This window comes from Sturnira hondurensis, unplaced genomic scaffold (assembly GCF_014824575.4).
Source record: "Sturnira hondurensis isolate 20B ecotype Veracruz unplaced genomic scaffold, ASM1482457v3 Scaffold0002638, whole genome shotgun sequence".
Lineage (NCBI taxonomy): Eukaryota > Metazoa > Chordata > Mammalia > Chiroptera > Phyllostomidae > Sturnira > Sturnira hondurensis.
Window position 1 is genome coordinate 11327808 of NW_028075269.1, and position 27089 is coordinate 11354896.

General features: G+C 49.7%; 1 protein-coding gene across 3 annotated transcripts; it reads right to left on the reverse strand.

The window, feature by feature from the left end:
* Positions 1-91: 91 nt before the first annotated feature.
* ELF5 (E74 like ETS transcription factor 5) lies at positions 92-26841 on the reverse strand. 3 transcript variants are annotated; one of them, XM_037040489.1, is made up of 7 exons: positions 26585-26837; positions 19898-20022; positions 8819-9052; positions 5503-5553; positions 3000-3068; positions 1815-2010; positions 92-1362 (listed from the first exon to the last, which is right to left on the reverse strand). In XM_037040489.1, exons 2-7 carry the CDS (start codon positions 20016-20018, stop codon positions 1266-1268), a joined length of 768 nt encoding a protein of 255 aa, XP_036896384.1. In that variant the 5' UTR covers positions 20019-20022; positions 26585-26837; the 3' UTR covers positions 92-1265. The 3 variants fall into 3 exon arrangements, with proteins under 3 accessions (XP_036896384.1, XP_036896385.1, XP_036896386.1); XM_037040490.1 differs by lacking the exon at positions 26585-26837 and adding an exon at positions 24450-24604; XM_037040491.1 differs by lacking the exon at positions 3000-3068 and having other exon boundaries at positions 26585-26841.
* Between the last annotated feature and the right edge of the window lie 248 nt (positions 26842-27089).

Genomic DNA, 27089 nt, shown 5'->3' on the forward strand with positions numbered 1-27089 from the left:
TTTTATTCACATTGTTTACAAACTATATCCACTTGGAAAACACGTGAATCAAAAAATAGATTATTTTACAGTAATTCACATTTTTTTTTTTAAAACAAGTGACTTTTGAAGCTGGACTTGAAGCACGGATGTCCTCAGCCAGTCCTGTGTGTGGACCAGGGCCTCGCCAACGAAGCCTCCTGCTCTGGTGACAGGGAAGTCTCGGGCAGCCCACCTAGTTGCAGGTCACTAATGGCTTACTGGCCAGGGACCCGTGAGAAATGTCAGTGCAGACTTTAACCCATGAACATGTAGTGGTGTAAATTCACTGTCACTATTTTTATCAAGGAAATGATGTGTTCTGGAGCTTGCACACACATGGGGTAGGAAGACAAAACAAGAGACTCATCATTTAATTGGCCATCACAGAGTTGTCAGAACATGCCCAGTTCCACACAGGGTTAATGTCTTGGCCACAGACAGAGTCAACGAATTACGGTTTTACTGTATTGACATCTGGAGTCATAGAAACAGCGGTGATTTGGAAACTGACGCAAGTGTCCTTGCCCATCCGATGCCCCCACTAGAAGGAGAAGAGGGGGAATAAGCTCAGCGAGAATTAAGAACGTGTCTGATTTTAAGTGTGGTACTCTGGAAGGATGGCTGCGGGGTTTGGCTGAGGGGCCACAACAAGGTTCTGGTTGAGAACCCTGCTGTTCCCCGATGCTAAATCCAATAATGGACCAGCTTGATGGCTTAGCTCTTTCACGAATGAAGACGCTTTTCTATACTTCGACTTGAGCGATTTAAAATCTACTAAATGTTTGTCTTACATTTCATCCCCTCCTATTGTATGGACTACAAACATCACTTTTTTTCTTGGTGAGTTGCCGCGGTTAAATGAGTGGAAACTTTTGAACTTTGGGGGGAGGAGCACTGGTTGAGTCTGAAGGCAGAACCGGGTCATTTCTCTCTGAGCTGCACTGGCTACCGTGTCTCTGCACCTCTCCAATGGAGAAGTCACATGTGCTCAAGGGACCACGAAAGATCACCCCCTTTTTCCCTTGGGTTAAAAAAAGAGAATTCCTTAAGGGTTGCTGCCATCACCTGGAAGTAGACGATGACAACTCTGAACCCAAATGTAAGATGAGATGTGGAGAAATTTTATCAGGACGTTTGCAGGTTTAAAAAAAAAAGAAATGAAAACCAAGACTTTCAAATGTCTATTGCAACCAGCTTGTTTGAAAAGGCAGAAATCCATAACATGAGCCAGACGATGGAGCAGATCATAGCTTGTCTTCCTGCCACCCGTGTGCGTTTTTTCCAAATTTGTACACTAGCCTTCGGTCGACCCGTTCCAAAATTCCTGTTTTATAGTAGTATCTGTGAAAGTCAGCAGACGAGAAAGGTGGGCAGGGTTTGTACCCCAGAAAAACAACAGATCGTCATTCTTCTCAGGTGACAAGGCTGGTCTTTGGTTACCCTGGTATTTTCACACCCTGTTATCAACTTACACTTAAACCTTTCCCAGAAGTCCTGAAGACTAAAACCTCCCCGTGTTCGGTTCAAAACATGCTGTGTGTGTGTGTGTGTGTGTGTGTGTGTGTGTGTGTGAAGGCCCAGATTCACAGCGATCCCTGGGGAACACTGCCAAGCATGAAAAGGACAGCGTGTCCACTTACACACCATAATCCCGCCTGTAACTAAGAACTGAAGCATCTCATGACCTTTCAATTATCAAGATAAAAAGCTGCAAATACAATGTAATGTGCCACGGGTGGCTGTTTTACATGAGTGGGCCTGAAGGCTCGTGGCATTTCATGCCATTAACTTACCTCAGAGCTCGGCTCAGCTTTTCATACGTCATTCTGTCATTTTTCTTCCTTTGTCCCCACATCTTTGCCAGGGCTTCTGATTTAACCACCCGAAAAATACCTTGTTCCCTATCTTCCCATTCCAGAATACCGCAGTTTTCTTCCGGAGACAGAAGCAGGTCACGCACAAATTCCCACAGATGAGAACTTTGGAGGCCTTGGGAGGAAGAAAAGTTACTTAATTTTTTTGTTTGTTTTTAGTTGTAAGAGAAGAGTTGTACAACCGCTCATTCACCCGTGAGAAGTGCTGCTTTGTGGGGTTATGTTCCATCGTTATGACAGAATGCTCTCCTTGGAACCTCACCGCCCTGTGAAGCGTCTGTCCTATAGTAGAGCAATTACGAAACACAGACCCAGGGACACTGACTAGCAACGCTGGTTCACAGACTTTCCCATGCTCTGTGGAACCACGGGCTAATTCTTATGGAATTAATGAAATGACCATCAGCAAATTTTTTTCATTCTTCTTTCTGATGGGCACTGTGGTTGTGCTAAGATCCCACACCCACAATTGTCTGGGTGGACCAAGATTACAATGATATTTTTCATGAATAGCTGGTATGTCTCTTGTTCCACTATACTGTGGTTAAGACTGGTTCTGGAGTCCAACCGTCTGAGATCGGGTGGTGAATTCACCTCTCCCTAGCTCTGTAATCATAATCTCTAGTTGTCTGCAAAATGAGACAATAGGAGTTCCTACTTCACAGTAGAGGTTAGAGGATTATGATCTAACACATATCAAGTGGCCAGAACCGAGCCCGGCAGGCCGATTCAGCACTGGGTGGATCTTAGTTCAGGGAAAGGCTAACGAAACTGCCGATTCATGATGCCTTCTCTACCGCTGTTGCTGAGTACCTCCATAGGCAGGACCCCCCGTCGATCAGCGCAAGTAAACCATTATTCGACATGGTTAGCACATTACTTCCTCATTTCAATTCTTATAGTACCACTTCCCAGTGAAAAAGAAACAAATGTGAATTGGATAACATGTACACAAATCGCGGTCAGTTTCCTTCCCGCCTTCTTTGGGAAATAACTGGCTGGCCCCACGTCAACGTTCAGTTTCAAAGCTCGTGGAAGCCGAGGACTTCGTCTCATGAATGCTTGGAAGAAGTTAGAGATGGAAAGTGGTGTCTCTACACTTACTTGTTCGGCTGTGACTGTGACAGTCTTGACTTTTGATGCCGCCTGTTTTCAAGCAATTCGAATCAGCATCTGAAACAGAATGACCTCCAGCAGTAGGAAGGGGTCTAGAGGATGCGTTTGGGCCGCACATCGCACCCAAATGGACAGATACTAATTGAACACCTCTGTGGTGGAAGACACTGTGCTAGGCATTTCCAGGGATCAGCAGGTAGGAGGTGGAAAGATGCCTAAGACTCAGTGTTTGCCCTTCCAGAGAATCTGGATTCAACACTGGGGACCGACTCTCTGCCAGGTTCTGGGCTTCGTGCTGGGGATACAAAACAGACTTGATCCCTGAGCATGTGGGGTTTAAAGACTAAGGGCCAGGTTAAGACACGAATGAAACAAGTCAGCCATGGACCTACATTGTTATGAGGAAAATGACATTGGATGGAGGAAAAGTACCTACTTTAGATAGGGCTGGCTGGGAGGACCTCATGAAAAGGAAACATTTACTCTGAGAGGTAAAGATGTGAAGGAGCCACATTAGGAGGAGGGAGAGAGTGTTCTAGCATGTGCAAGGCCAAGGTCAGAGAGAGGACTGATGAGGCAGGACGGAGAGAGTGCTGGGGGATAGTGCTGGGGAAGCCGGCTGCCGGCAGGTCATGGAAGGCCTTCTTTGCAGATCTTGGGATTTTATTCTAAGAGTAAAGTGAAGACTTTGGAGTTTGACAAGGTTCACATTTTAAGAACATCTCTCTGGCTAGTGCCTGGGGAACAGACTGAAAGGAACATAAGCAAAAGCAAAGAGACCAGTGCCTAGCTCTGGGCCTGGCACATAGTAGGTGTTCAATAAATGTTTATTGAATGAATGAGTGAATGCATGGAAGGAAAAAGAAAGAAAGAAATGGATGAGGGAAGTGAAGCAATTCAGAGCTTCAGATTTAGACACATTGGGTTGTATCTAAATAGACACACACCCAATCTTGGGTGAGACACACACATAACCTTGTTACCTCTAAGCTTTCATTTCCACCCCATAAAAAAGACTATGGTACTAGGACTTGTCTTACAGGGTCATAGAAAAAATTACCTAAGATAGTATCTATAAAGATTCTAGCACAGGGCCTGGCTCATAGTAAGCACTCAATAAATGCTGGTTGCTATGAGCATAGTAAGCACTCAATAGTAAGCACTCAATAAATGCTGGTTGCTATTATTATTATTATTATTATTATACTGACTCTAATTGTGACTAGTAATATATTCAGCTAAAGAACTTATGGGACACAGAACCTGTCCTAGCTCATCCTCCTCCTATGCCGCAAGGAAGGCAGGCTGACCAATAGATGCCCATCACAGGCGGAGACATGGACCCCTGAGAAAGGGGTAGTCAGGTCAAACTCATTGCTGCTTAGGAAAGACAGAAAGTGCCTTGGGTTCCAGCCTTGGGCCTCAGATTCAGGAATGGCCCAAGGGTTTTGGTGGGCTCAATTGTTCTAGAAGCTTTGCCTGGATTGGGCTGGGTGGTGAAAGCTGGGGTTTGCACCCCCACCCCATGCTGCAAATGGGTGGAAAGGGATTCCACTAGGGCCAGGAAGCTCTGTGGGGGCCTTATTTGCTGGGAACCCGGGCTCTGTGGGGGCACTGGGCACTTGCTCAAGTCCACATGGTTCACAGACCTGGCTTCCTGCACTAAAGCTCTGAATATAAAGTCCTTCATCAACCAAACAATCTGCACTTGATTTTAGCCAAAAGGCCGAGAAGCGATTAACCAAATAATCTGAATGCTCAGTTTATTGCTCGGGACTTTATGGAGAGAAAAAAACCCACATCATTAGAATCCATCTGCCTGTTGGGCCCTCAGCTTGTACCTCTCTGGGGCGTGACCGCGTGCCCTGTCTTCTTTTTGCAAATGAATGACCTGAAGTTAGGGAGGCAGGGGGTCTGCCCAGGACCCACATCCTGGTCCACAGGCCAGAGCCTTTGCTGTCAGCCTTTGACTGACAGCAATCATCATCATCATCATCTTTAAAAAAAAATCAAAGCTCCAAAGTTCCCTTTTCTAAACCTTCTCTATCTGCAAAAGCAAAACAGTGAGGGTTCATTTTCAGAATGACCCAGTGAGGTCCTCCATCGCCTTGGCATCGCAAACTGGATCTGCTCAGGGAGCGCACATTCTCCGCAGCCGCTCCGAACCACCAGGCCGCTGATGGTGAGTAGTGATGACTCTTATTGCGAACAGGTACCAGTTTTGGGAGCGTCTGTACTGCTGGCACTTTGTAGGCATCATATCCAGAACTCACACACCATGTTATAGATAGAGAAACCGAGTCTGGGATAGGCTAAGAAATCATAGACCCAAGCCCGAGGCTTTGTCCCCTACATTTTTCCTCCTCTCTTCTCCTAGTCTGGGATGTTTCAGACCATCGCCCTTTCAATGGGGGCCTTAAAAAGCGATCGAGCCCCTGTGCTCAACAGCAGCCTCCACAGAGCGTCGGGCAGTTTGAACTTGGCTACTTACAGTCTTTGATGGTGGCCTTGGTCTCTTCAGCATCATTAAACAGGGAGTAACCTGGAAGAAAAAAAAAAGAAATGCACAACTCATGTCATGCAATCCTGGTTTCCCCTGCCCAGGCCGGGAGAGAGATGCTAGGGAGGAGGAGAGGGATTATGCCCTCTGCAGGGTGGTTTTATTTCAGAAGGGATCTTGGAGACCCCCTGGCTTATATGGGATCACCATGAAGCCACCACTGAGAGGTGACAATCTCCTTGTTTTATTTTTTTAAAGATTTTATTTATTTAACTTTAGAGAGAAGGGAAGGGAAGGAGAAAGAGAGGGAGAGAAATATCAGTGTTTGGTTGCCTCTTGCATGCTCCCAGTTGGAGACCTGGCTTCAACCCAGGTGTGTTCCCTGACTGGGAATCAAACCGGTGACGCTTTGGTTTGCAGGCCAGTGTTCAATCCACTGAGCCACACCAGCCAGGGTGACAATCTCCTTGTTTTTAAAGGCCACCCGGAGAGAGCCCCAGGGCCAGGTGTCCCAGCAGCCTTTAAGGTTTTCCTGGTGGTGGGCACTGGGGAGGGAGTCCTGGCTTGGGGCCAGGAGGCCTGGGCTCTGAGCTGGGCTGGGCCACTGACCCCAGTGAGGCCTTGCCCAGTCGGTCACTCAGTCTCTGGGCTTGAGCTCCATGTTGACAACATGTGACAACACCACGACTGTGCTTCCCTTTGGCTCTAAGAGTCCATGCTCTGTGACTTGGCGTCTGATTCCCGGGGAATACCAATGCCTACTGGGTTCCGGTCAAAGGGGAGCATGGACCTGGGAGGCCACGGGAGTGCAGAGCCTGATGGAATCTGGGGGACTGCTGGGCTTAGGTTGCTCCTCTGAAAAAGGGTGGGCCGGAGGTGAACTAGGAGTTTCAGATCCTGCCTTCAGGGAGCTGCACAGGCCGAAGGACACCTCCTTTTTCACTGGGTGTCCAATGTGTGGACCAGTCTCCATGTACTAAGGGGACCGGAACAGAGACGGCACGGCGTGACTTTATTCCCAGTGCCCTGCTCTGACTGGTTCTGCAGGGCTGTGGAAGCACTTCAGCTCGCTCTCCCCGAAGGGCTGCTGAGAACGGGATGGGGGCTGGCCAGAGACTGCTCCTTTCCCCCGCTGCGGAAGCCCCCTCTGCCTTCCCTGCCTGCTGACCGCACCTTCCAGTGACCAGTGTCCCTGTTTCTGGGCCCTGAAATCCTATTTAAATGCACACTGAGCCAGACAGCACCCCTGGACCCCCTCCAGCTCCTCTCCCTGCCGAAACATCTCATCTTCCAGATCCCTAACTGGGGGGTAATACAAGGCCTACACTAGGTAGCAACCAGTTCCCCCCTGTCTTTATTGTCCAAAACGGTCATGCTTTTGAGGATGAAAGATAGCACTCATAATATGTATTATTATTACATAATAATAAGGATAACAGGTGAAAACCACGTGTCCTGGGCAGACTGGGACACTAAACTTTGGTTGCAATGCGTACATTTTAATACACATGCCGCATTCCCGTCAGAGGCAGGTCAGCGGAGGAATCTGAGGGGGCAGTGGGAGGTTTCACAGCACAGTCCCGGGATGACGTGCCTGAAACCCCACCATTCCTGGTGGCTTTGTGACTCCAGACGCGGTTAGAATACGAAGAGGCAACTTATGGCCTGTTTATAAAAACGTTTTTTAGCTTATTCATTCTGCTCAGACACAGAAGAAATGAGACCAGGGATATATTTTTTTTTTTTTTGTAACAAGTGCCAGGGCAGGGAGGTGCCTGAGCTGGGAGACCCTAGCACAGGGGCTGCTGGGGCTTAGAGGTGAACTTGTTTGACTTGACAGTGGCCAGGCTGGCAATGCCCACTGCATTCTCTTCCAGGATGGAATACCAGCTCCATGGCCCCGGGACCCCTGTGCAAGGCCATCCCTTGGAAGGTTCTGAATGGAACCCTACCCTCCTTCCCGAGCTGCTGTGATTTGGCTTCTGCTCCCAACTTTGGGCAGGACATTGTCACTGTTAAGTAAGAAACCAGACAGCAATGGAGGGCGGGTCTGTTTGTCCCTTCTGTGCTCCTCATGGGCCCTGGTTCTCACGGCAGAAGCTTAGCTGTGCCCAAGGGCCACCATCCTTAGCTCTCCTGCCCTCAGCTGGTCGTGATGGGTGCCGATTAGGGGATGGCAAAGAATCCTGCATGTAAGAGGTCTCCCTGGTTTTCTATTCAAACAGGAACCCCTGCCACAGCATGACCCCCAGGCAGGGGACTACTAGACTGCTTGATCATCTCCAGAGACAGGGAGTTTCCTACCTTTGGTATCTTCCAAAGCAGCCTTTTCAAAAGAAGGTGCTAACTTTTTGGAAGGTCTTTCCTCAAATTGAGCTGAGATGTGTTTCCTTTATTTTTAAAAATGCCTGCCTCTTGGTTACATTCATGATGACGAGAATAGCTGTCTTTCACTGCTTGTGCATCCCTCTGGCTGTGCCAGGTAATACTCCACTGATGCCTGCCAAGAAGCCTGGGAGGTCTGCATCATCCCATTGTACAGATGAGGCAGTGGAGATTCGGGGAGGTCATATGGCTCCGGGCTCTTATGGAGCCAGGGTTCGGACACTGGTCTTTCTGATCTCAAAGCCCTTGCCTTGTACTGCCTTTCCGTGCCTCAGTCCTGTTTGCTGTGTGACCTCGGAGAAGTCATGCAACCGCTTGGGACCTCCATTCCTTTATTTGAGACATGGGGACACAGACTCACATGGTTTCAAAAAGCCTTTCCAGGTTTGATAAACCTGGCCAACACCCTGCTCTTGCAGAGGGGGTTGAAGCGTTAAATCATGCAAATAGAGCCAACTTCTGACTGTCTGGTCCTTGACCATCAGGAATGTGATGAAGTAAAATGCCAGTCTGACTCTTCTGGCAATGGGATAGAAACATGTCCAGTTAATTTCCTTTTCTTTCTGCTTAATGAAAGGTCAAACAGAAACCTCTTGGGATTCACCCTTTATAGCTGTCGATCTTTATCAACATAATGCATTCTTTTGTTGTATCAGCCTGGTTCCTGGCTGGTCCCTAAACGCTTTTTTTTTTCTTTCAGTTTTTCTTTCCTTTTAAAAAATGTACTCAACTTACTTTTCTTTTACCTACAGTCTCCAGTTCTAGTGAGAGGTTTTGATTAATGGGGAATTTTGGTTAACAGAACGTTCCAGCGAGTGACATTTTTTGCTGTGGGAATCCCACGTCAGGGAAGGACCTGACGAGGCCGTTTGGCCCCGGTCTGGGGCCCATCCCCTGGAGGCCCAGCCGCCTGGACACTGACCTTGTGAGCGGATGTTCTGGAGGATGAAGTACAGGTACTCCCCGCAGACGCCGGCCGCCTCGATGAACTCCTCCTGGGTCATGCCGCACAGCTGCAGGCCGCTGATGTTGAAGTGGCAGAAAGAGATGCAGCTGGTGTCCAGTTTGTACTGGTCGCAGCAGAACTGGAGCCATTCCCAGACGTGCCGCTTAGTCCAGTACTCAGGGTGGACGGACGTCCAGTAGGAGTCGCACGCTGCGCCAGAGGAGAAAGAAGTAAGGGGCGGTGCTCCCTGGGCGAGCCTTTGGAAGGCCTCCTGAAGGAGGCTCTGGTTATGTTAACATCCTCATCCCTTGTCCAATGAGCTGAAAGGGGCCCCAGCCCTGAGGTGTTCTGCTGGGGCCCAGGTCACTTTCTATTCTGCCGTAAAAATCAGAAGGGACTAGATCCTACGGGCAAACTTTAGGGCAGGAGAGGGAATGACACGGGTGAGAAACCCAGTCATGGCTTGGGAGTGACCTGGTGCCTAGAGAGAGAGGAATTAGTAGAGGAGGAGAGAACAAGGCCCTTCAGTGGTTCAGTTTCAGGCGACATGGTGGCGAGAGCACAGGCTTTGGAGCCTGACAAGCCTGGGTTCAAATCCTGCTTCTGCTGCTTGCCACTTGGGCCAGGTCCATAGAAATGTAAGCCTCCGCATCCTCATCTGTAAAATGGGGATAACTCGTCCAGTACACAGGGCTCTTATGCAGTTTGGGGTTAACGTCTTCAGGCTGTGTGGTTGGTACACAGAAAATTATCAGTCAGTTCAATAGCTATGAAATGACGACTGTGTGCCAGGCACCATTTGAAGCTGATTTGGTTCCCTCTGCTCTTAGGGCCAGTTGCCAGCACTAGCCATTGGTTTGTACACTGTCTCTGGCCCTCTCGTGCCAAGGGCTGTGGGCTGCGGAGACATCGCCCACAGTCCGACAGAGCTTGGGGGCACGGGGAGTGGCGGGGTTGGTTGCATTGTCATTTTTGTGGTTTGGGAGCTGTTTTAAAGAATTTCTATCCTAAGACCACTGTCCCTTTCCTTTGCTCTGGAGGAACTCTGTTCGCACCCAGAGAGAGGTGGGTGCTGCCCTCTCAGGGAGGCTGGGAAGTAGCCATGCCTGGCCTGGGGCCGGACTGGGTGCTTAACAGCCCTGCCCCAAGACCAGGACAAGTGCAAAGGGTGGTGGATATAGGATATGGAAGAGGTGAGGGACCACATCAGGCTCTTTGACATAAACAGTTCTTGCAGCTGCCATAGTGCTCATTCACGTTTGTCCATTCAGTAAATGAACTCCCCTTCCTCACTGGTAAAATGGGGATGACGATAGCACCTATACCATAGAGTTGTTCTGTGGATTGAATGAGTTAACATATACACAAGTGCTTAGAACAGAACCTGGAAGACTTTACGCCGTTATCGAGATTATTATTGAATACCTACTACGTGCAAAACAAGGAACTGTGTGTGGAGGATTCATGGTAAATAGGAGGGTTGATCTCTGTCCCCTGGGACGTCACAGAGGAGGATCCTGAGTCAGGGAGGACTTGGCTAAGATCCCACAGCCCGCATGTGGTGGAGCTGGGATTTGAACCCCAGTCTGAACTTGAAAGCCATTACTCTTCCCATTCCATCACACTGGTCCTCAGAGGCTCAGCACAGAGAAGAGATGCGACATGGAGAGAGAGGCGGAGCCAGTGGGAGAGCCAGCGAGAACAAGAAGGCCTGAGGAGAAAGGCAGAGAGCTGACTGGCTCAGGCTGTGCGCAGACAGGCAGGGTTACTCATGAGTTAGTCTCCATAGCACAGGGCAACGAGGCCATTCCAATTCCCCTTTGAAATGCAGCCTTTGCTGCCGTTGTCCTCAGTGGAGTGTGGAGCTTCCAGCCCCAGCTCGGAGATGGGGTCCCTGCCCCATCTGGGGCACCGCTCCCTACGCACCCCTTGTCAGATTCCCAAGTTCCTCCAATCCTCCCAATAGGTGTGACTGGGCTATTTCAAAAGTGGGAAACTAAAGCTCTCTCTAAAACTCGGAGCCCTTCCAGAAATTTATTTTCCTCCCCCAGAGGGGATTTAGGGACAGTCACACTTAATAGATTTGTTTTCATTTAAGTTTTTAATCTGAATTCTATATGCAAGTTGATCAAAGGGTCAATATTGTGCCAGGAGGGCGAGGCTGATGTCATTGCCTCTGCCTGGCAGGTGAGGAGAGCAAGGGCCACATGGGGAGACGCCTCTCATGGCTCACTGGCTGCTGGCTGGGGTCGGCCCACCGGCCCGTGTGGGGGCACCTGGTGACAAGCAGGTTTTCCTGGGAAAATAATGCAGCCATTCCTGAGTCTGGCGTGTGCTTTTATCTACTGATTTCTGATCAAGTAAACCCAAGAAGGGCCCCTTCTTTCCCTGGTATTCTGATGAGAGATGTTTATGAGCCTTGAAATTCTTCCACCCTGAGTCCTGAGCTAAGACCTGGCACAGATGGCTATCGGTGCCCTGCCGTTGGAGGACACAGCCTATTTCTTGTCACAGAAAGGTTTCTCCAAGTCTCCATCCCCTCCTCTCTGCACTTCCACCCCCTCATTATTTTCTTTGGCACTCGAAGAGGCCCATGTTGTTTCTGGAAGCCAAGAGGGCCTGAAGGATTCGGAGAAATGCCTGGGTGGGGTGGGCACCGACACTCGGGTGGGGCTGCTGGCACAGGCTCCCTTCTCCTCTGCTCTCTCGTTTGAATCTTGCCCACAGAGCAGGCTTTGTGTGTGGCTCTGGCCCCTGCAGGGAAGTCAGGGACAGAGCCCAACATGGTGGGCTTTCCCCACCAGGGAAGTCCTTCCGACAACCCTCGGAGCTGAGAGGAAACGCCTGTTATCAGGGACATGGGCGCCTCTGGGTTGTGGTGTATCTCCAGAGTCCTATCCTTGCAATAATGAGGGCCACAGAGGTGAGGCTGACAGGTGAGGAAGCTGCTCACCTCTGGATGGCCTTTTGGCCCCGCGTCTTCCCTTGGCGTAGCACGAGGTCCTCATTTGTCTTTTTGTAACTCACTCCTGCTCATCCTCAAGACCGTAGCTCACACTCCACTCTCAGAGCCTTCCCCTCCCAGAGGTGCCCTCCTCATTAGGATTCACACCCGCCTCGCTCCCTCTCCAGACCTGGAGCTCCATGACACAGGGCCACCTCTGCTTTGCTCACTCAGGGTCGGAGGTGCTCGGAGCCCCTCCTCGCCCACCGGGAACACTCAGTGAGGGTAACTGACTGGCCACACAACTGAGAATTATTATTCACACGTTACAGGTGAGGACACTGAGGTTCTGGGAGGTTCTGTGGCTCAAATAAAGCCGCAGAGCTAGTCAGTAACCAACTCTTCCCTCTTTGAATGTGGCGATTCTGCATCGGATCACTCTTCTTGGTTGAGGAAGACCAAGTTGGATACACATATTAAAGACTGACCAAAAAAGATTTGGATGAAGGCAGGTTTGATGAATCAGAAAAGGGTGGAGAGACTGATGATGACAATATTTGCAAGCCTGGTGAAGGACCCGAAGAAGACCCCTTTGCTACCTGGAAGACATGAACTCAGGGCAAAAAAAAAAAAAAATGGTGCCTGGTTGGTATATAGCTCAGTGGATTGAGCGCAAACCTGTGAATCGAAGGGTCACTGGTTCGATTCCCAGTCAGGGCACATGCCTGGGTTACAGGCCAGGTCCCTGGTTTGGGGCACATAAGAAGCAACCACACAGTGATGCTTCTCCCACTCCTCTTTCCTTCTCTAAAAATAAATAAATAAAATCTTTTAAAAATGGCGATACACTCACAGAATATGTTATCTTTAATAAGTTGTGTCATCTGGAAAAACAGAGTGTTTTCCTTAATGCATCTACCATCCTTAAAATGATCTATACTTTCTGGAGAAGCTGAGGTGCGAGGCCCTTCTGCGTACTCTACCAGTTGGAGGCGGATGGCCTCCAGGGCCTGGTAGACTGAACCCTAATCTCCACAGGCCACTACTGAGCGGCAGGCTTGTCAGCTCCTTTGAAGTCAGAAGTGGGTCAGGACCCTCGTTTAAGGGCCAGCTGCAGTGGGAGGAGGAACCGAGGAGCTAAGTTCACGCCGAGCAGATGGTTGTCACCCAAATCTACTTGGCCATTGCCATGTGGGGAGGTGGACCCTGTGTTGCCAGGTCCAGAGCGTTAGGTAAAATCTCGTGATATTTAAGTGCTGGCAAGTAACTTAGTTTTCACAAATCACTCTGAAGGCCAATTAAAACCCTTTCGTAGGCCGATCCTCCTGGAAGTCCCTTTGTGATGGAGAACTTCACATGCTTTTATACAGTTGTCTCCCTTGAGAGTATTGTTTAGAGTGGGCATGCTAAGAGTTTAATTTTTGTTTTTAGTTGACTAGTGTTTTCTTCAAACTAAAACGTATTTGGAAAAATGCAGCCCTGCTTTGCTGGGGGTTGAGGTGAAGGGACGAGACGGCTCCCCCTTGGTGGCTCCACAGGCAGCTTCCAACTCCCTGCTGCCCAACGTGAAGCCAGGGCTGCTGCCCTTCCGATTCCCCCTGAAAGTTGGAAAGGGCTGCTTTTCGGATTCCCCCTGAAAGTTGGAAAGGCACGTGGCCTCACACTTAGGGGCCCTGCCTTCTTGGGACTCGTCTGTAAAGTAGGAATGATAGGACCTCCTTCACTGTGCTCTTGGGATGTTTCAGTGAGCCAAAGCATGGAAAGCACTTAGAACAGGGTCAGGCATGTAGTAAGTGCTCATTAAATACCACCCACTTGTGCTTGTTAACACTGGGGTTGCCCAAACCACTACTTTAGTTGCATTCCCCCAGATACTTCTAAACACATTCTCTCTCTCTCCCCTGTGTATGTGTGGGCCAGGACCTTCGTTCCCTTCCAGAGTTTTGGGTTTAATTTCTTTGACAAAAAAATAAGGATTTTATATTATTAGCCATGCTAATATGTCCTTGTACTGCTAGCATGAGTAAGGTGGCCGATGCTGTTGAAAATGTGGGGACACAGGTGAGTCTGTGTGACTTTGTAAAACGTTCACTTTACACTGACATTGAGGTGGAAGGCGAGGACCCAGTGCCCAGAGTGGACAGCAGGCGACGGAGTGAGGAAGCCACATGTGCTGCTTCAGTGGAGATGCCAGAGATGGGGTCTGTTAATCCCTCACCTCCATTTTTTGTTATGGACGCCTGATCTCTTCTCAGCCTATGCAGAGTGCGTGAAAGAATCCCTGCAAGTCCCCTCATCATTTCTTCCAACTGGATGGCTGCTCTGAAGCCATTCTCGTTCAGAAATTTTGCTGCCAACACTGTTTATTCTTCTGGAGCCTCACTTGCAGCAAGAATTTGACTTTTTAAAAATTACAACAAAAAGCCCTGGCTGGTGTGGTTTAGTGGATTGAGCATGGGCCTGTGAAGCAAAGGGTCACTGGTTTGGTTCCCAGTCAGGGCACATGCCTGGGTTGCAGGCCAGGTCCCCAGTAGGAGACACATGAGAGGCAAGCACACGTTGATGTTTCTCTCCCACTCTTCCTCCTCCCCTTCTCCTCTCTCTAAAAATAAATTAAAAAAATACTTTTTAAAAGTCAAAAAAATTACAACAAAAGAGATGCGCAGCAGAATGCCAAATCTGTGGATTGCTAAAGTAGTGTGAGCTTAGAGGTTTGACTTGTGTCCCTAGATCCTCTGCAGGAAAACTTGACCTTTCTCCTCTGCCGATCGGGGAGCAGAGATGGGAAAGTTTGTGAAGCTACAGGAATCTGCCAGACTCTTGCTCCCATCCTCCATGTTGGGCTTCCGTCAGCTGACCCAAGAGACGGGGACCTTCCAGTGGGAGGTATAGGACTGTGTGGTACAACTGGGCTTGGGCTGTGGAGATGGACCTTCCTGATTTGCAGTCCTAGCTCTTCAACTTACTAGCTGTGCAATCTTAGCAAAGTTTCCCAACATCTCTGGGCCTCAGCTTCCTTCCTCTCTAGAAGAGGAATAATAATAGTGCCTACTTCTTAGGAAGTTTGCTGTGAAAAAGGAAAAGAAATGATGGATTTAAGAACTTAGCTCAGTTATCTGGACAATAGTAAGCTTTTGCTACATCACCTGTTATTGGTCCTGTTTGGGGGACTATATTCATTCTCAGGGAAATGACGTCTTCCCTACTGGGGCCGCAGGCCAGCTGAGGGACAACCAGCCAAAGTGAGCCCTGGGATGAGGTAAAGGGAGACAGAGAGTCTAGATTGGAGGAGGCCCGAGTTAGGCAGCAGGACTGTAATTAGCATGATTTATTAGCTTAGGGAGTTGGGAAGTTTTTTGCCCTGGGCAACCAGTGAGTGGACTGGGCATCGAGGGCACTGACAGTTGTGGCTTTGCCACTGAAAGGAAGGACTTTATGAGGGGAAACCTGAAATGAGAAACGGCTTCCAGGTTTCCTCCCAGAGCCGGTCAAGCCCCATCCAACAGCCCTTCTTGGCTTTCCTTCCAAGCCTGTGGAACAATTTAAACAAGGAGATGGAAATACAGAAAACAAGTCTGGCCAGTGTCAGAAGCTGGATGGAGAAACGACAAGGAGAGATGGCTGGGGATCAGCGAAGGGCTGTGGCCCGGGGCTCTGTGGAGTTCGGAAGCAGCCCAGAGCACCAGCCCTGAGCCACCTGGGGCCACAGCTGCCCAGAAGGCTCAGGCTTGGGCAGGACGGGGCAGCGGTGGCAAACCTGAGCTCTGTCCTTGGGGGTGTCCTGGGATGTGACTACTGCCACAGGCCTCACCCGAGCCTTCCCAGTGATTTTGTGCCTATTTGCCTGCTTTTGATTTAGAAATCCTGACTCTTTGTTTTGCATGTGCTCACAGACTTCTGTACCCAGCTCGTGAGTCTCTCTTAGGAAAGCTCTCATGGGACACAAATGCCTCTCTCCCTGGTGGCCTGGTTGTTAATTCCCAAGACGGTGCATTTTTTTTTCAAAGTTCTTTCTACAAATGTCCCACCTGTAAGAATAGCTAACATTTTTGATGGTTAGTATGTGCCAGTGACTGCTCCATTCAGAGTTCTCATGCTATCCTCAGTACGACGCTAGGAGGTCCTAGATCGTGCCCCCTGTTTTACAAAGTGAATGAAGAAAGTGAGGCACAGAAGGGTGAAGTCCCTTTTCAGGCGAGTAAGTGGCCGAGCTAAGAGAAGGTCATAGAGGTACCTCCCTCCAGCTCTGGCGGCCAAGCCTCGATAACCCCTCGCAAGCACTGCCTTCAGAATGAAAGTACAGGAGCCTGGCTCGAGGGTGCAGACGAGGGAGCTCGAGGCTGGCCTTCTCCAGGGACCAGCCTCGGGTTTCCCAGAGACCACCCAGCAACCTTAAAGGTGCCCCACCTAGAAACCTCTGCTGCAAAGTATAAAGGAGATTCGGAAGCAAAGGGGGTGTGGCCGCCTGGGCGAGCAGGGTGGGTGTGTGTGCAGGTTGAGAACAGAGCTCCAGAAAGGAGGGGTGAGGCCAGGATACTTCAGGACTCACTCAATGTTTGGCTACTGGGACTTGATTGGAGAAATGGTCTTTTATAAATATTATATGCTTGTAAAACACATGCAGCCTCATTTTGATACATTTCCCTTCGTATTTGTAATTATTTGAAGAGCCAAAGGGAGGGCCAGGATGGATTAACGAATTTCTAGAGCAGTTTGCAATCTGACTATCCAGTCCCCAGCCTGCAGTGGGGGAAGTCCTGCGTCGAAGAGCAGGTCACCTTTGCGGTCAGCACCAGTTCAGCTGCCCCCTGCTAGAGCCATTGGTGAAAGGCTGTGAAGCTAGCTGGGCTCCCTAACTCGGCTGAGTGTTCATTCCTCCCTGCCCTCTCGTAGACATCATTTGTCTAGTGGGCACTTCATTTCTTTCTTTTTTTTAAGTCCTCACCAAGGATATGTCCATGGATTTTAGAGAGAGAGGGAGGGGGAGAAAAGAGAAATGGGGAGAAAGAGAGAAACATCAATATGAGAGAGACATTGATGGGTTGCCTTTTGTGTGCGCCCTGACTCGGGGTTGAACCCATAATATTCTAGTGTATGGAACGATGCTTCAACCACTGAACCACCCGGCCAGGGCTGCACTTCATTTCTCTGTCTCTCCCTTTGGTATCTAAGCTGTCAAAAGTTCTGAATTGGAAAGGTTGAGATCTGCGTTGCTTTTGTTTAATATGAAAGATGAAGAGAGGAGAGAGAAAGCTGTTTTCTGTTAGCTGGGGGTCATCAGCTGTTTCTGGCTACAGTGAGCACCTACCAAGTGCCCAGTGCTCTGCTCCCGACTTGATAGGTGGACTGTTGGTCCTGCTAGCTGTAGGAGGCAGGGTCTACTCCAGCTGGGGAAGGTACAGCTCAGTGGTGTTACATAAAACCTGCCCAAGGTCATGGGGCTGATAAGTGGACCCTTGAACCCAGACTCTAACCGGAAGCTGCTGCTGGGACAAGCCTGAATTCTAGATGGAGTTTCCTGCGAGGCAGGAACAATGTCCCAGAGCCTGCTGACCACTGAGTCCACAAAGTTTGCAGAGCAGTGTCCAGAAGTGAGCCTGACTGTCTCCTGACACATCCCTCTCAGTAGGGGTTTCTGCGGACACCCAGACTGACGTGTCTTCTCTCTCGGTGAGAAAAAGACAGAAGGCACCTCTGGGCTGTCCTCCCACAGGTGGGCAGAGCCTAGGAGGCTCACTCAGTGCCAGGTGCCCACTGGTACCACCCAGCTTCCACCTGTGGGCGGACAGAGACACTCGGCTGAAATCCAGAGTCTGAGATGGCAGGTCAAAATCATTTCCATCGGCCTCATGCCTTGGTGTGTTGTCAATTCCCTCAATGGGAGATGGAGAAAGAAAGCTACACCTGTGGTATTGCCTGATGCAGGAGTCAGAGAGGCTTCTGGGAGGGACCCTAGAAATGACCCAATTCGATCCCTCGTCACGTTGATGGAAATGAGGAGGCTCCAGACAGGAGAAAGCTGTGTCTTTATATCTAAAAGGACTGGATTTCTGCCACATTGGCAATCCTACTGGGAGTCACTTAGGTTAATTCTTCATTTTTTAAAAGTTGTGGTAAAATGTACATGACATGAAATTTACTATTTTAACACTTTTTAAGTGCACAGTTCAATTCCATTAGGTACATTCACACTGTCGTGTGGCCATTGCCGCCGCCCGTCTCCAGAACTTTTTCTCCTTCCCTAATTGAATTGAGTTCTCCATTCTTAAACACCCATGGGTGCTTGTTATGTGCCTGATTGTGTCCCGGATATTTCACTAGGCATTCTTACCACCTCCATTTTATAGATGAAAAAACTGAGGCATGAGAGATTAATGGTGTCCAAGCCAGACTTTGCACGTAGGATGCCTGGCTCCAAAGGGCAAGCTCTTACGGATTACAGAAGCTGCTTCTCCTAGGCCTGAGACACCACGTGGGGGGGGGCAGTGGAGGCCATCCCCTCCCACTACGATGCCAACCGCCACCCTGCAGAGTAGGCAGAAGGACGGGGCGCCCGGGATGGCAGGTCTGGGAGACGCAGGTGTGGAGAGAAGGACCAGGAGCTGGGCCATCGTGGTCTAACACATGGGGAGGAGATGGGGGTGTGAAAGCCTTCATTTTTGAGGTGAGAAAATCAAACACATTTCTCATCATCTTTCTGGGAAACGAGGCGCTTCCTAGGCCCAAAGGAGGGTTGTAATATGTATCTGAATGAATCAGGTTCAAACGCAATTACCTGGACCCGTCAGACAAGGGTGCAAACTGTCATGTGTGCATGTATGTGCATGGGGGCAGGGCTGGGAGTGGGCGCAGGACTGAATTCTGTAGGTAAGTGCCTCCCGTCTGTCTCTGCAGCACCCCCCACCCTGGTGTCTGGCCCGGGGTCAGGGGCTTCCTGGTAGTGGAGGACATATCACAGCTTCCTCAGAGGCCTGGCCTCTCCTGGACCCCTCCCTCAGGGAGGGCTGCCTCCTGACCCTATCTCCTGCCCTGGAGTGTGGACCTGCCAGGCCAGAGTGCATCGGGTTGAGGCTCTGTGAGCAGTGACAGCTTGATTAGCCATTAATTGCATCACTGCCTTCCCCACAGAGTACGCACCTGCCTTGCTACAGTCAGCCAACTTTGCTGTGATGTGCAGTCACCCAAGCACCTGGGGGCAGAGGTCCTCTGAGGGTTTCTGGGGCAACACTCAGCCAGCTTCCCTTTGGCATGGGGTTTGTACAAGGCCCTGTTCCTACTTCTTAGGTGGAGAAAACTGGGCCCAGAGAGGAGGAAGGGTGGGGAGGGCAGCCTGGGGCACAACAGGGGGACTCATATTTGCTGAGCACTTGCTTGTGCCAGGCTATGTGTTTTACACACTCTGGCTCCCTTAGTCCTTATAGTCACTCTCATCACACCTGCTTTAGGAATCAGGAAACAGAATCTCAGAGAATAACAATAACATTAGTATCAATAGCCCAGCTTCACGCCATTTACAAGCTGGCCATGTGGGAAGAGTCCAGGTGCTCAAGTCAACTTGCGTGAAACTTAACTAACTGGAGACCTTGGGCGAATCACTGAACTTCCTGTGCCTCAGTTTCTTCATCTCTTAAGTGGGAACTATAACTGTTTGTTTCTCATAGGGCCTCTCTGAGAATGAGATGGGTGTTTGGCGCAGGGTCTGGTGCCTAGTTAGTATTCAGCAAATGTTAGTTAGAACCAGGAAGATGGAGCAATCAGCATACTAGGCTCTGGGCTAAGGGTTTCTTTCTACTACTTTGTTTCAATATACTAACTCTAAGAGATTGGCCTTACCATCTGCATTTTACCTGAGAGCAAAATGAGGCTCAGGGACCTTAGCAGAGCCCCCCAAGGCCCCAGAGTTGGGAAGGTTGGGGTGAGGTTTCCAGTGTTTTTGTCTCTACAGAAGCTGCCCTTCCTCCCACCCGGGCCTCCCCTGGCCCTCTGCCCTGGACACTGGTGACAGCTGGCATTTTCCAGCCCCTCACGTGGCCGTGTCACCTGCCTGAGGCCAGCACCACTTTCGGCCCAAGCTTGTCCCAGCTCAGATGGGCTTCCCCAGATGTACGCACCTGTCTGATGTTCGAAGGCTGGGTAATACTCTTCGTTACTGAACAGATCAGTCCACGACATCAGAGGGTCGCAGAAGGACGCGCTGGGCAGGAAGGTGCTGTGTGTCACTGAGTCCAACATCACCCTGCAAAGGTGGGAGGGGCTGTGAGGAGGCTGGTGACTCCTGGAAGCCACACTGTGGGACCCCTTGCAGGCCACCATGGTTTTAATCCGACAGCAAATACTTATAAACAGGCAGCTTCCTCGGAGCCAGGCCCCCTGCTAAGTGCTTTGTATGATGACATTAATTAATCCTTGTCACATCCTGTCAGGTTTGCACATCTATCCCCATTTCATAGATGAGGAAACTGAGGCAGAAGGGTTGAGGACACTGCCCATGTAACACAGTCAGGGAGTGGCAGAACTGAGATTTGAGGATGGGGGCTCTTATTCTGTAGTACAGCCTCTTTCGTTACTTTTCCTATTCACTCACACCGGACCTCCGCACTCTGGCTCACGATGCCTAACAATCTGCTTCCGAAAACAAGGCAAGCGCTGCTATCAGTGAGCGCACCCACAAACCTGGCTGGATCTACAATTCTGAAATCCGAGAGCTCTGAAACCAAGTGTGTGTGCGTGTCTTTGGTGCAGACTTGTTTCCCAGCAAAACACAGCCCTGCATAGATCTATGGTTTTATATACTGTTCTATAAATGCTACGTCCATATGAATATAAACAAGATACTATACATATATATAATGTATAAAACTATATATTATACCTAGACATTAAACTGTATATATGTTATATAGTCTTACAGCTATAGTTACAGTTTTGTTAATTCTATGTGATGAATATTCATGTGATATACTGCAGGAGTATCAATGCGTTTAAGCAGTCCTTGCAGAAACACCTAGAGAGGGGTAGTCTGTATTTTGCTGTATGCACACTGACTGTATAGCGTCCTGAATGCCTGACAAATTGTGAATTCTGTAGCACACTCAGCCCAGGGTTTTGGATAAGAGCGTGAAGGCCCTGTGATAATTGTCACACACACTTTAGTTAGGCACCTTGGACTCTGTGCCAAGTGCTTCAGTACTTTACATTCATCGTCACGGTCGATTCAGAGCAAGCACTCTGAGGTTCTGGTCGTGGTTCTGCTTTACAGGTGAGGGGTGGATGCTTGGACATGCCACGTAACATGCCCTGAGCCTCCGGGCCAGCAGGTGGTGACCTGGGATGACAGCTCAGGTCTGTGTACTTAAAGAGTCATGATCCTGACGGCTATGCCCTCACCCCTGCTCACACTGGCAAGCAGGACGCTGTGGGAAATGGCGAATGGTTGAGGCGAGGCCTCCACGCTTGTGTATTCTTGCCCATCAGTCTCATCTTTTGAGTTTCTTTTTGCCGCTTCCCATATTTCCCCAATTCATATTTGGTGGATTAGAAAAAGTGTCTTCCCAATTTCTCTTCTCATGACCAAAATAACATCGAGGTGATAAGGTGGTCCTACCCCCGTTTGCTAAGGGGCCACCACAGCCCAAGATCACACAGCTGTCAGTATCAGTGCGAAGGCTCGATTCTGGGTCTGGGGCTGTGAAGCACCTGGAATTTGAAGACGGTCAGAAGCTTATCAACCATCTGGTCCGGTGTTCCTCAGCTTTATTCATTTGCCTACCTTTCCAGCATGATGAATTACATAATACATTAAAAACTCAACTTCTTTTTGGTGGAAACATAAATACATTTTTAAAAGGAAAACTTTATATCATCATGACGAATGAAAAATCGGTATTTTTTAAAACACATTAAAATGAAGGCAAAAGCACTTGAATGAAAATTGTTCATCCGTGCCCGACCTGAACCAGAGGGTTAGCAAACTACAGCCAACAGGTCCAATCCAGCTCGCCACCTGTGTCTGAATGGCCTGCAACTAAAATGATTTTATATTTTTAAATGGTTATGTATTAAATGGTTATGTAGGTAGCTACATAATATTCTTGGTTTTGTCCGTGGCCTGCAAATCCTAAGATATTGACTCTCTGACTCGTTAAGTGTGAGTTTGCCTCCCCTGGACCAGATTCACCTCAGGTGTGTTTCATGCGTGGCGTGAGCACCACGTGTTGGAAAGCACTGAGTTAGGCCCATCTCCTCCTCCCTCACGCTGTCATTCTAGAGGGGAGAAAGGGGAGGCCCAGGGAATTTGTGTGACTTGCTTAAGGTCACAGAGCCACTTGGTGGCAATGTCATATTGTATGTAGCATTAAGTTTTCTCACTCTTGGCCCATTGGCTTCCTTTTCTAAAAACACTCACAGTCATGTCATCCTCTGATGCGTCATTGTCACCATCAAGTGTCCATGCCAACTGTGCTCCTGACCTAGGGGAACAACCGAGTTCACGTACTCCCACGTAGGCGCCCTGTCTGTGACATCCAGGCCCCGCCCCCACCCTCCTTCCAAATGCTTGTCGAGGGTTAACCCTCCGGGCGGATTATCGTGTACAGGGATCTACCCCTGGGAGCCGTATCAAACTGAGGTCAAGGCTGCCTGCATTTGGACTCTGATTTTCCCACGGGTTAACTGGTTTTATATCCAGAGCAAGAGGCAGGCGGCAGAAGGATGGGGGTAGGAGGTTAGGAGAAAGGAAAGAGCCCCCGGGGCCTAAAGCCCCTTCCATCTTCTGGAATCCACATCAGGGAAGTTCCCCCAAGTGAGAATTCAGGGCAAAAATTCCCCCTGCCCTCCTGAGCTAGAGGCGCAGAAAAGCCAGGGAGAGGAGGGCAGACCTCTGCCATGACCTTCACCTTGGGCCCAGGAGAGGTGGACTCCAGGAGGAAGAAAGTAGAAGACCACCCCCAGGTCTTCAGCATCAGTTAGAAACCCTCCGGAAACAAAACACCACTGTGAGAGGAATGCTCCCTCATCTATGCCCGACAAATAGCTCTCAAAAGCTGATCGGTACATTAAATTTGCTCACATAAAAATTAGGAATGTTTTTGATAAATAGCATATTTACCTCCTTTAAGGACTCCCCCCCATACATGGCCCACGCACTTGCTCTGTGATCTCTCTAGTTTTGTACACAATGCCGCATGTATCTGATTCCCTTTGGTAATTCTATCGCCAATGACACATATATCCATTTAATTTTCCTTTTTTTTTTCACTTAATTTTCTTAAAGGGCTCTCTCACTCAGGTGCATACTGTGCTGTTTTTCTTCGGTAATCATTTCTTGCTTTTTGGGAAAATGTCTTTTATCCAAGCAGCAGAAAGGGGTTTTTTAATTTTTATTTTTTGCGATTGCCGTAGGAGGGATATTGTTAACTGCGGGCTCCCTGCAGAAGACTGTGGCCACTTAGGCAGCATGCTCTGGGTGTGAGAACTCAGGAATAATGGCTGCTTTGTATTCAGTAGCTCAGCTCCTTAAGCCCTCCAGGGTCCTTGCAATAATTGAACATGTTAGCTCTTAAGATTTCTTTAATGTAGGTGGAACAGCGTGGGTGGTGGTAAAAATAGCTATTTGGGGCCCCATTTCACAGTGAGGACATTGAGGCCCAGTGACAGGCAGGCTCAGGTCTGAAGTTAGCCCATTCACTCCCAACCAGGGGTGACATTGACCCCAGAGGGAAAAAAATCTGGTTCCTGGGAGGGTTGGTCAAAACTCCTAGATGTTACTATGTTTCACAACCCTCCAAAGGGCTACCACACATTAACGATTTGCAGAATTTCTATGGTATTAACAATTCATGGGCAGGTGTGGGGAGATGGTTGAGGAAAACATGATCTAAAAAGGCTTCTTAGTGGGGGCAATAAGGAAAAAAATGGCTGAGCAGCATTGGGTTAGGTCGAGAGTCGGCGGCAGGATGAGCAGAGATACGTAGGGAAGGTCCTTGGCCTGTTGTCCTAGCCACACAGTTTTGGTTTTTGCTGGTGACCTGGAGCCACAATTATCCTTTTGCACCCTGACGAGCCTCAAGTCCTCAGCCACTCTAGGAACACACTGGCGAGGGGGACCCCAGGCCGTGCCCTAGCTCCGTGATTTTCTTCTGGCGCCCACCCGGTGGGGCTGGCACGCCCCAGCCTGTGCACACATCCACGTAGGCCGGGATGTTGGTTATATTTGGATATTTTGGTCAGGCAAGCTTATCAAACACTACCAACAGAGGCTAAACTTGATCTCTGTAAAGGCCCCCCCCCCCACTTTTCTCTTCTCCCTTTCCTCCCAGGCCCACTACTTTCTGTAGTGGACCCTGGACAGTCTCTGCCTGGTTAGCCAGCCCCCTTAAGCACTGTGGTCCCTCATTCCGCAGACCCACATGTCATCACAGACCCATCGACAGCCCCACAGCTGTTAGAATCAGCCCCCCTGCCCCGACCCTCATTCTAGCTGCCTCCTGTGGAGGAAAGGTTCAAGCACAAGCCACAAAGGGGGAGGAATCAGGTGGGCTCCCTTTCATGCACGAGAAAGGCTGGCTGCAGGTACCTTTCACAACGAGACAGCGATGGCATGGAGGCTGAGGTCCCCAATGACTCCAGGGGCTTCCTCCCCCTTCTAAGAGCTGGCTCACTCACCAAGTGTGCCCAGGGCGGGTCCACACAGTCCGAGGCACAGGCCTGTGGGCTTCTCACCCCACACGAGGCAGAGGCAGCAATTGCGGGCGTGGTGCCCATGGCCTGAGCAACCAGGCACCTGTGCTCAGCCTTCCAGAGCGAGAGGGGAAGGAGCAAACCACGCAGCCTTGGCCAGTTGGTCAGAGGAGGAAAATTCCTTCCTGACCCTGGCAGAGAGCATCAACTCCACTCTGGGCCTGTGGCCAAAAGTCACCCAATTAAACATCTACACATTGGCTGCTTATGCACCAAAACATCACCGGGCAGAACCAGGCCACCAGGATATAAACCATGGGGAAGGGGGCCAAGAAGAACCTTCCTTGGTCTCACCATCTGAGCAGTTCATTGGGAAGCAAAATGGTGTTCCTCCTTCAAAGCTTTAGTGACAACAGAATGTCCCTTGAGTCCCAAGCCCTGCAGGCAAGGCAGGGTCAATTCCCTATTCTTTGGTTGTCCCAGTGAAGGGACACATGAAGGAAAACCCAGTGGGCTATTTCGACACTTGCTGTTAACGATTGTGGGTTGGGTGCTTAAGTGTTTGCTCTTCTGGGAGAAACCAGGGCAGCTGTGAGGGCTGCCTTGAGGACATCTTGCCAAATGATTCCTCATTTTCCTTGAGCTTGCTTAGGGAGTTTGCTAGTTTGTTTGTTTGTTTGTTTTCCTGAAGGTGCCGCAAATACCCATAGAAAGAATGCCATATAGTTTACTATGGGCCCAGTGCAAAGCTCATCCGTTTTGGATTAAATCCATTGGGGGTTCAACCCCATCTCTGTCCCCTTAGGTACAAAACATGGACCCATCTCTTACCACTCAGCCTGCCAAACCCTTTGTTTCATACAAGGTGTGGTATATGGAAAAGCCATGAACCTTTCTGACCTTATCTCTAAAATGGGGATGTTTAACCGGGAATCCTCAGACTTACCTGAGGATTTAATAAAATTAGGTAATACGTGCAGAGTACTGGGCACAATACATACATTCATTTCCAAAGGGGGGAAAGTCAGTCATCACCACTGTATCTAAAAGGTTTCTACACAGGTGACTTGTGAGAAAAGAAGAAAACCAAACCATGGAAACTTCTACCGAGAACTCCTTGAATCACGAAAAACATTGTCACCGAAAACATAAGGAACAGAATTAAGCTTTCACCGAGCCCCTCTCCATGGGTCTTTAGACTAAAACACGAAGCTGCCTCTCTAAGTTACTGTAACTCTCTAGGCCTCAGTTTCCTCACTTGTCAAATGAGGGAGTTATACCTAATGGTCTCGCACATCGTTCCAGATTGTAAAATTCTTAGCACACTCTAAGGTGGGGTCCTTAACCTTCAGTTAACGAAGGGAGCGTGTGGTACCAGGTGCTGCCAGCAGGGGGCGAATGAACAAGAACCCCACCCCCACCCCCACCCTCCCCCCACCACTGGCCGCCAGCCCTCCACCCCTCCACACGCGGGACCCTGCACACTGCAGGGTTGAAAAGGTCTTTGAAAAGGTCTGCAATTACAGTGGAAAAACCCTGATCATTGGTTTTCTGGAAAGGTGGTGTGAGGGGGCAAAATGGTTTTGTTTTTTTTTAAAGCTATCACGTACAAACGAATTCCTGAAAAAAAAAATGCCTCAAACTGTGATAAGGCAGCTTATGTTCTCTATATCCAGGGCAATCTATAAGCAGGCCAAGGAGGGAAGGAGTTTAGCCAGGGGAGGTGGGCTCTCCTTGAAGCTGAATATTTTTTTCGGTATAAGATTCAGCTTTCCTTCCTAAGGACAACTTTAGGAAAAGTGGGGAATTGAGTGCCTGCCCACGTTCTCTCTCTCTCGGTTCCCCTTGGCGTAGTCAAGTGATCCCGAGAGAGAGGGGGCCGCGGGGGGCAGGGTGACCACACAGCAGCGAGGAAGCAGAAATGTTGCTCTCAGGCAAGCCGTTGTTAAATCCCGGTGGAGCGGCTCCCGGGAGGCACTGCGACCCCGCATGGAACTGGCAGGTGGGCTGGCAGCCTGGAGCTGGAGACCAGCGACGAACAGACCCAGGCCCCAGCCCAAGCCTCTAAGCCCTGACACCCCTTCCAAGTCATCCAAAAGAGCAAAAGAAAAGGTGCTTACGTGACAACAGCGCTGACTAGGTCCAAAGAGGAGGCTTTCAAGGCAAGAGAAGGCAGGCGCTCCCAGTACCAGCGCACAGTGGAAATAAGGCACCTGTAGCCTTGTGATATAAGTAACACCTACAGACAGGTCCGTTTGGTTTTTCAGGTTTACGCACAGCCCCTTTGATGACGGTGACATGCAGTGTGACACGGCTCCTTGGAGGGGGGGGGATGGTTCTCACGTGCAGAAAGTTTACCTTTATCCTGCTTTTGTGCCCAGCTCACCACCCTCCCTCCTGGCCTGGGGGACTCAGTAAACAAGCTGAGAATTCTTGCCTCGGGGAGGTTTGCAGTGATCTGGCCATCCCGTGTTGGCTGGGGATTCTCATTCCAGCAAGCTGAAGGGGAGGTTCTCAGATGCAGCCCTGGTGCCTGCCTCTGCAGGCTCCCTCCTGGCTTGGTGCGGTCCTGCATTTCGTGTGTGCAGTAGGTCATTCTGCCCCTTTGCCCGCGCCGTGGCCGGG